Here is a 10,415-nt window from a genome sequence, read left to right on the forward strand (position 1 = left end):
ATATGTAATTTTCTTTACAATATTTACCAAAGATTTATCAACATAGAGAGAAGGCGCTTAATTTTTTTTTATTTTTTTTTTTAATCATGCTTTGCAGTTATTAGGGGCATCATATAGTTTCATTGTTATTTATTTTTAAAAATCGCAAAGTCCATCCGTGAGTCTGGCTCGACTACTCGTGTCCAGGCTTTAACTTCCTATTGTATGGACAGATTTTAAAATAACTTGCCACATGTGTTTGACATACCAAGACAATGTGTTGAGTGCAAGAACCATGTTCCTACCTCTAAGGTCAAGGTTACACTTAGTGTTTAAATACAGTGAAATGCTGCATGTTATGACATATAAGGACACAATTTATTGGATTGCAGTGTACAACTGGCCCACATCAGGAAATACACATGTGCACCTGGAAACTGTCAGATACAGATCAAAGAAAGTCAAGCGTCAATTGTTATAACTGGCTACTTCAACCAAAATGTGATTGCCCGTCCGATTCCTCAAATATGCCACACGCTCACAGAAAAAGGATTTCGCCAGTATTCTCACACACAAACCCATGTATTAGGTTCTTGTCTTGACCATTGGATCTCTCTGGTTTAGTTGGCATAAGACCAAAAACAACACTGAATACATTGACCATGCATAGGTTTCATGTGGTGTTTCAAAACATCAATGAGAGGTAATTAGTGTTTTTACACACATTTCATTGCTATTTTCTTCCCTTTTTTATGTACTGACATTGTTCAAATGTCAATGTCACATTCGGGGGCATTCAACAAATACCTCCTAATTGAACAGGAAAATTTAAACGTGAAATTAAAGCTTTTGCTTGTACATGGCATCGGACTCCATGGTTCACAGGCAACATGGAAACAATGATTTACGAGCTTCAGAAACACGTTTCTAAAGACTTAGTACCGTTAAGGATCTGTGTTACTGATCATAGTGATGGTAGTGTGAATGTTGAGCAACATTTTACTTGTGTAAAATTTTAACAAGAAACGCCGCAATGCGACGAAACCAGGTTTTTAATAATGGACAGAAGAACTTGTGTCTGTTTTTCTATTTTTAGTAACAGTTACCTTGACACCAGGGACCCCAAATGCAATCCATTGAAAGGTATCCATAAACTCTTCCTTTATACCAAGTTGTGTCAGTATATTTCAACCCTAACTTAATATATTCAGTTTCAACCATTTTTCTATTTTTAGTAACAGTGTCCTTGACCTTGAATCTAGGGACCCCAAACGCAATCCCATGAAAGGTATCCATTAACACTTCCTTTATACCTGGTTTGGTCAAGATATGTAGACCCTGTCTAAAATTATTAGTTTCAACTGTTTTTCTATTTTTAGTAATAGTGACCTTGACCTTGAATCTAGGGACCCCAAAACGCAATCCCATTAAAGTATCCATAAACTCTTACTATAGACCAGGTTTGGTCAAGATATGTCAACCCTAACTAAAGATATTCAGTTTCAACCATTTTTCTATTTTTAGTAACAGTGACCTTGACACTAGGGACCCCAAATACAATTCCATGAAAGGTATCCATAAACTCTTCCTTTAGACCAAGTTTAGTCAAGATATGTCAACCCTAACTAAAATTATTCAGTTTCAACTGTTTTTCTATTATTAGTAACAGTGACCTTGACCTTGACCCCAAACACAGTCCCATGAAAGGTCTCCATAAACTCTTCCTATTGACCAAGTTTAGTCAAGATATGTCATCCCTAACTAAATTTATTCAGTTTCAACCATTTTTCTATTTTTAGTAACAGTGACCTTGACCCTAGGAACCCAAAACGCAATCCCATGATAGGTCTCCACAAACTCTTCCTATAGACCAAGTTTAGTCAAGATTTGTCATCCCTAACTAAATTTATTCAGTTTCAACCGTTTTTCTATTATTAGTAACAGTGACCTTGACCCTAGGGACCTCAAACACAATCCCATGAACTCTTTCTATAGACCAAGTTTGGTCAAGATATGTCAACCCTTACTTAAGTTATTCAGTTTCATAGGCGAGTTTGACGCCGCCCGGCCACACGCCCGAACAACGACGTTCGCCATTCTATGTGAAAACCTGGTTAAAAATGGATATGCAAGCAAATATTTACCTCAAGTAAGGAGTAAATAATAATTCTTATGCTGTGTGAGGCTTAGTTTATTGTGCCCGAAGTATGATGAACAAGAGATGTTTGTCAAACATTATGCCCCCCCCTGAGCGCCATGTTGTCAGGATTATATGGACAATTGAATTAAATATGCATGGACCGAAATGACAGCTGATTTGTCGCTAACATTGTATGCCTTTGAGGCAAGTGTTAAGATTATGACCATTCAAAGTTTGAGGATAGAGTGTGTTATGACCATGACCTTTGACCTCAAAATCCATAGTAGTCATCAGCTGGTCACCAAAAATCTAAATGTTAAGTTTGAGGGTCATGGGTGCAGGCATTGACAAGTTATCACACACACAAGCATTTTTCGTTCAAGGTCACTGTAACATTGACCTTTGATCCAATGACCCCTTAAATCATAAGGGGTCATCTACAGGTCAGACACAACTCCAAGTCAAGTTTCAGGGCCATGGGTGCAGGCATTGTCCAATTATCACTTGAAACATTTTCGCATTCAAGGTCACTGTGAACCTGACCTTTGACCCAATGACTCCTAAAATCAATAAGGGTCATCTCCTGGTCAGGCCCAACTTGCATGTCAAATTTGATGATCATAGATTCAGGCATTGTTAAGATATCACTGGGAGAAGATTTGTTAACTTTTTTGTGTTAAAGGTTACTGTGACCTTGACTTTGCCCTGATGATCCCCAAAGTCAAGAGGGGTCATCTACTGGTCAGGCCCAACCTTCATGTCAAGTTTGATGACCATAGGTCCAGGAATTGTCGAGTTTGCTTTCAAGGTCACTGTGACCTTGACCTCTGACCCCTTAATCAATAGGGGTCATCTACTGGTCAGGCCCAACCTCCAAGTCAAGTTTGAGGGCCATGGGCGCAGGCATTGTTGAGTTATCACTCGGGCAACCTTTTATTGTTCAAAGTCACTGTTACCTTGACCTTTGGCCCAATGACCCCTAAAATCAATATGGGCCATCTACTGGTCAGGCCCAACCTCCAATTCAAGTTTGATGGCCTTGGGTGCAGGCATTGTCGAGTTATCACTCAGACAACCTTTTACCATTCAAGGTCACTGTGACCTTGACCTGATGACCCCCAAAAACAATAGTGGTCATCTACTGGTCAGGCCCAACCTCCAAGTCAAGTTTGAGGGCCATAGGTGCAGGCATTGTCGAGTAATGACACGGACAACCTTTTACTATTCAAGGTCACTGTGACCTTGACCTTTGGAGCGATGACCCCCAAAAACAATAGGGGTCATTTACTGGTCAGGCCCAACCTCCAAGTCAAGTTTGAGGGCCATGGGTGTAGGCATTGTCGAGTTATCACATGGACAACCTTTTACCATTCAAGGTCACTGTGACCTTGACCTTTGGCTCGATGACCCCCAAAAACAATAGGGTTCATCTACTGGACAGGCCCAACCTCCAAGTCAATTATGAGGACCATGGGTGCAGGCATTGTTGAGTTATCACTCGGACAACCTTTTACCATTCAATGTCACTATGACCTTGATCTTTGACCCGATGAGCCCCAAAAACAATAGGGGTCAGCTACAGGTCAGGCCCAACCTCCAAGTCAAGAATGAGGGCCAAGGGTGCAGGCATTGTCGAGTTATCACTCGGACATCTTTTACCATTCAAGGTCACTGTGACCTTGACCTTTGGCCCGATGACCCCCAAAAACAATAGGGGTCATCTAATGGTCAGGCCCAACTTCCATATCAAGTTTGATGACCATAGGTCTAGGCATTGTTGAGTTATCACTCGGACAAGCTTTAAAATTATTTTACCATTAAAGGTCACTGTGACCTTGACCTTTGACCCGATGAGCCCTAAAATCAATAGGGTCATCTACTGGTCAGGCCCAACCTTCATGTCAAGTTTGATGACCATACGTCCAGGAATTGTTGAGTTATCACTCGGACAAGCTTTGGTCTACTGACGGACCGACAGACTGACCGACATGCCTGTGCAAAGCAATATACCCCTCTTTTTCGAAGGGGGGCATAATGATACATCAGTGGTCGAAATTAACACAAGCCCACAAGCCCTGCACTGGTAAAATGTCTTCCGGGCTTGCTCTAATTCTGTATTTTATATAGCAGGTCTTGTTAGAAAATTTGATGCCAAGCAATAGTATAGGAATTCGGGCTTGTTCATCCAAAAGTCTAATTTCAATGACTAATACATTATTGTTTGCTCAACATGAAGCCAATAGTAGCAATCACAAACACCTTCATTACCTATAAAGTTACACTTGGCCCGTGCTGACAGTCAAAAATGTTACTCAAAAGTAACTACATGTAGATTTTAAAATTTATGGCTTAAAACACTTGACAAAATAAAAACATATTATTTGTTGAAACAACTCCATGAAAATCATAACTCCATAAAGTACAAGTTGATTTATTAATGACAATGCCACATACTGCATTTTCAGGGCTCGAAATTAGCACTGACACAAACACACAATGTATGCATGAAAAAACCTTTTAATTCCTGTTTTTAAGTTTTTCTTACCTGGTAGTCTTCTTTTTTTTCCCGTCAGCAAGTATAAAAATTTTGACAGTACTTTTTTAATTCGAGCCCCGATTATGACACAAATGTGGTTAGAACTTGAATGACATTTTTTTAGGTTTTTTCTTATCAATAAGTATAAGCACACTAAAGCTTTATATTTTCAGCAGCAAGGCCTAAAAGAAAAATACATCTGGTTCGGGTTACCCAACCCTACCTACTAAATAGGCACCGACTAGACTGTTTTTATAGTCAGTTAAATAAAATGAAACTAAAACTAAAGTGCTTTTCATTATGTAGTTTAAACCTTGAATGCTTTATACAGAATATTGCTTTAACACCATTCTCCAAAGATGAAAACAGCATTCTTATATAAAGCCTAATACAAAAGCCTACCTACCCTACCTATTTTTGAAAAGGATGTAACCCTAACCAAACCAATTAGGCCCAATTAAAAGGGATGTGATTCACCTGACAGATAAACGGCTAAAACCATTTTGGCGAGGGGTTTGGGGGCCGTATAAGACCCCGTTTGAGGTCAACCAAATTAAGAGGCCCATAAGAGGGCTTTTTGAGCTTCAAAGTTGAAGCAAACTGGAGTGTCAATACCAGTATGGTAACAGATCAAGAACAACCACTTGACATTTTTAAATCACTTTTTAGTTTGTTTTTATTATTATTATTTTTGGTTCCAGAAGCCATCGCCATCAGATCTGCAGATAAATCACATCCCTTGATTATCAGCATACAGTAAACACAGAAAAAAGTATTACCTCATTTTTCTACATCACAAACTATAAGCAAACATTAATGCATTAGTACAATGCTCAACATTATCAGAATGAGATTTAAATTTATTTCGATACATGTACTTTATAAATGATAACAGGAACAATTTGAATGAAAGTCAATACAATCACTCTAATCAATTACATTGCAAACTGTTGAAACTGATAATTTATTAACATGGCTTTCTTTTTCTTTATACCTAAACATTCGACATGAAAATATTTGAACAAAACATCTCCAGTCTTAAATCAACTTTAAAACCAATCTTTCTAAAAACTGGAACATTTGAAAAATTTGGAAATTATCCAGTCAAATTTGTTTTAACCTCGTCCAATATCACTCGACTAGACAAAGTTATACAAGGTACAACCTCAGAATGTATACCTTATGTGTTAATTCTACGGCATTTGGTAAAGCAAAGGGTACAACAAATTGTCACAAATGGTCACTAAACAAAAATAACTATTGCAGCTTGATAATCATCTTTTTAACTTCTCTGGCAAGCTGAACTGAACAACTCTCAGCCATAAGATATGTTACCATAAAGGAACTACATATAAATGTATATAGAAAGAATATAGAAGAGTCAATACTACACTGTCACTACAGCCTGACAAGCCAGTGATACTGATCTGACCACACTAAGGTTATTATCATGAAATTGAATAATTAGACAAAGTTAACAAGTCAATGTGTTTACAGTTAAACCTTGCGCTGTTAGTCTGTTGTCAACTATACATTTCACCTTATACATAATTCATCCCTTTTAATAAATTAAAATATATTTCCACATCACCAGAAACGCACATGGACGTAAAACTGAACAGTGTTACAAGAACATATCGCACCACTCTTTAAGGCAGGTATAGCAGTCATTCTGCTGTTTCTTGTTTGCCCCTGTTATGTCTTTCAGCCACTCTTTAAACAGCTCTTCATCTTTGCGTAAAACAAGGTACTGGCCCAATACAACGTAAGCCTGAAAGATAATATTAAAACAGGTGTTAATAATCTAATTATGAATATAAATGATGTTGATAAAAGCAGCATACACATTGAAACTAAAAATTATTTCCTACCTTGTCGAAGCCTGCCTCCTCTAGTTTTCCTCCCAGCACGGGGCCCATCCCAGCCAGTTCTGTGACAGCCTTATCACCCATAGGCTCCATTACAAAGTTCTTGTGTTTTTGGGATGTAGACGACATTTTTTTCCTTGGAAAAAAAAGAGAAAAGATTGCTGTCTGTCATAGAGTATATATATAAATATAAAATATGAAATTATATGAAAACGAGAGGGTGAAAATGGCCCTATATCGCTCAGCTGATTAAAATGACCAACTAGTCAGTGGTTAATAAGGATGTTGGTAAACGGCAACTCCATGAGGCTAAATACCAATTAACAATGTCTTGGCCTTGCGGTTTCAGTAAGTTTTTACTATGTAAGTATATTGAAAACCTGGGACCCAAGTTTTGACCCCAGGGGCATTATTTCAAGGACTTTGGATTAAGGCCACTACATGAGGCTTCATACCAAATAGCAATGGTCTGGGCCATGCAATTTCCGAGAAAACGATTTTCAAACAGACAGTATATAGAAAACCTTGGACTCCAGGGTTGTTGCCAGCTTTGACCCAAGGACCCAGAAATAATTTGAACGATTTTGTTTGAACATGAAGATATTTTTTACGAGGTTTGATTAGACATAACTATTGGATCAGTCGACTCCCTGAAATAGAGTCTGATTATTTTGACTAGAAGGGAAAGTGCACCCAGTGTGGGATTCAAACCTGCAACACTCAGCACACCAACTGAGCTAACAAGGGAGGCTGGTTCTTACCAAGCAGGAACACTTCAATAGTGAAGTGTGTTTAGGGAAGGCAATAATGAAGTGTGTGGTAGTTCTACTCCGTTAAATACATGCCATTTGTTTTGTCAAATGAGTATGGAGCAAAGCAATTTTATGTCCTGTTATTGGGTCCCTATTTTTAAAATGTCTGATGCTTTTCAATGTAAGCTTACAGACACTATTAACCCTTTGACTGAATGTTTCTTCAGAAAAAAAACATTGAAATATATCATTAGGCATGAACAAATGGATAAGTGCTACTGAGTCAGGCACTCAGTGCAGTCTTAGCCCCAATTGGTCAAAAGTTCTTAAGCATAACAAGCGTAGCTTATTTTATTGAACCAAATGTCTTTCTTATCTTTATTTTATAATAAAAATTAGTTTGTCGAGGTTATCATGAAAATAATTTACCATTTAAGTTTAAAAACAGCGTTTGTTTGATGTTTAAACAAGCTATTATTGGCTTGGTTTTACATTCGTAAAGAAATTATTATGGTTTGGGAATCAAAATTAGGAATTTAAATTTAAATAATGCATAATAATTCATTGCATAAGGTTTACAGATGAGAGTGCTGCACTACAGAGAAACATAAAAGTGTCCAAATTATAAGTTTCCCTGAACACACATTATTGTGGCTTGTGTCAGTTAACTGGTGTTGGTTGAGAGCTTAGTCCAAATAATTGTACGTTGGCGGATTTTTTTTTAGATTTTTGATATGGGAAATCCTTCACGTACAAATTGTTTAGTATCAAAAGTGGGTAGTTGTTCCGATCAGGATTCCGGGTTAAAGCATATAGAGTCTATAAAATATCATAAAAACAAGAAATATTACCAGATAATGTTATTTTATATTAGTTCCGTACACAAAAAATAAATATCCAACTTATAATTATGAGTTTGACGGCTTTTTTTCATTTCATTCTGTCAAAACATAACGATATATACATGAAGGGCACCTGCAAGGCTTCAGGGCACAGTTTTAAATCTCTCGGAACATTTCGGCCATGGCCGAGTTGTTACGATTGTATAACGAGGTCTATCTCGAAGCTTTGTCGGAGGAGGCCGAGTTATTACGATTGTATCGAGTTGTTCCCCTTCGCATAATTGTTTTCTGTGTCAGTCAACTTTCGTTTTATTGGAAAGGTAAACAACTTGTTTTAATGCATTAAATGCTTGTTTAGTGCAAAATTACATCTCACTTACATGGTAAAATATGAATATAACTCTTTATGATCAATTTCAACCATAAAATACTTCACTTAAAACAATTTCAATATTTTCAAAACACCCCCGTTTTTTGCACATTCCCGTTTAGACGTTAGGGATTGGAAGAATCCCGTATAACACGTCTATTATTTTAGACTAGTTGAGAGCTGTGCTAGTGTTCTGGTAGTTGTGAATTTGAGACCCAAGCTGGTTCCATTTTTCCTCCAAGGATAACATTAACAATTTAACAAAACAGTTTATTTTATAGTTAAATGAGATGAAGTGCCGTTTCAATGATTGAGAATGGGCGGAGATAGACAAGCGAACGAGCCCTTCTTTATCATTAAATGTTACTTCAGGTCATCTGTCTTAGAATACAGTATTACATAACTGGCTGAAACAACTCTGATGCAGGGAGTGGGTCTGTCAGTAGGCAGACCTTTCAAATGCAAAAGTTAAAATTCTTAATGATTTAGCTTGGGTCTGTCAGTAGGCAGACCTTTCAACTCTCGCGAAAGTTAAAATTCTTAATGATTTAGCTAACTATTTAATAATTGCCTATCTGCAATTTTATTGGCTAAAAATTTAGTTTGTATTTAAATAATTTAAAACGTCATTTGAAACTAAACTAAACCATTTTTCAGAAAATTGATGAAATTCTAAATAATCACTAAATCAGTAACCCTGGTCGTAATATGTTCATCAAATATTTCTCGAAAAAAGTTATCACGAAACTTTGCTTTTTAAACCCATGTGTTACCTTTTTAGTCTCCTTTTAGGACGATTAAAATAAGAAAGTAGAAATTTCCCAAATGCGCGCAATATTTTCTTGTTTACAAAGGGACGTAATAATTGTATCCATCGAATACAAGCTGTCGTCATCGGCTATTTTTCCCGTACTTGGTGAAGTCGGAAACTTCGACTCTTCTCACTTCGACCCCTTGTAAAAAGGGGTACCTAAAAAGGGAAGCATATATGTTAATATTAGGCTTACATTTAAGAACTAGATGGTAACTCATTTGAGTGATTTTAACAAGAAGTATCATGTTTTGAATCCCGACCTTCCGTACCCGAAGAAAACGCTCAACCGAAATTTGTCCAAGTATGCAGCACCAGTGCTGTGAAACTCACTGCCAAATCACTTCAGATCCTGTTCAAATTTCAATCAATTTAAAAGTCTTATCTCCACTTTGAGTGGAAGGGACTGTAAGTGCATTGCTAGTAAGCACTGGTGGGGTATACGCGTTTGTGTGCTATCATTAATTTTGTGTTTGCATTTATTATTTGTATTTATCAGCTTCAGCTATTGTTTATTGCTAAATCTGTGCTTATATAAATTGCTGTTCCATTTTCTGTTCCTTTTATAGGCAACTATCATTCATATTACACTCTAGCTGTTACCTGATTAAACACTTTACGGTCCCTGTCTTTATGTTAGAGTACCTCTTAATTAACTTTATAAAACACCTTTGATTTTTAAGTTATCATGTATTATCTTTAACTGTTTAAAACCTTAAGAAGTATGCCGCTATATATATACCATTGACTTTTAGCTTTTATACACTTAATTTGGTATACCATATACAATATGTTTATAAATAGTCGGTTCAAAAGCTCGCATTCTATGAGCTTATGTTGCATTGTTTGTATCTTGCCGACTCATAATAAAACTTATCTTATCTTACCACTGAGAGCTCTATTGGGGGGTACCTAACAATCGCGGGTTGGGGTGCGTGTCAGCTACTTATACTCGCACTCGAGCCTTGCCCATTCGATGAGTGCTCCGATAGGATTGTTAGTCATTTTAGGTTTTCGGAGCGTAGTGCACTGACAGAATGTCACCCTCGTTAGAGCTTCCCTGGTTCTTTAACGTGCACCAGTGTATAGCACTGCCACACGGGTCCCCATTTAACAT

The 10,415-nt window shown here is 37.3% G+C and overlaps 1 protein-coding gene across 1 annotated transcript; it reads right to left on the bottom strand.

The window, feature by feature from the left end:
* Positions 1–4,448: 4,448 nt before the first annotated feature.
* Positions 4,449–9,401, bottom strand: LOC128208896 (barrier-to-autointegration factor-like). The gene is made up of 3 exons (XM_052912586.1): positions 9,261–9,401; positions 6,527–6,659; positions 4,449–6,426 (listed from the first exon to the last, which is right to left on the bottom strand). Exons 1-3 carry the CDS (start codon positions 9,380–9,382, stop codon positions 6,280–6,282), a joined length of 402 nt encoding a protein of 133 aa, XP_052768546.1. The 5' UTR covers positions 9,383–9,401; the 3' UTR covers positions 4,449–6,279.
* Positions 9,402–10,415: the final 1,014 nt, after the last annotated feature.

The sequence above is a fragment of the Mya arenaria genome, chromosome 11, assembly GCF_026914265.1.
Source record: "Mya arenaria isolate MELC-2E11 chromosome 11, ASM2691426v1".
NCBI classification, from domain to species: domain Eukaryota; kingdom Metazoa; phylum Mollusca; class Bivalvia; order Myida; family Myidae; genus Mya; species Mya arenaria.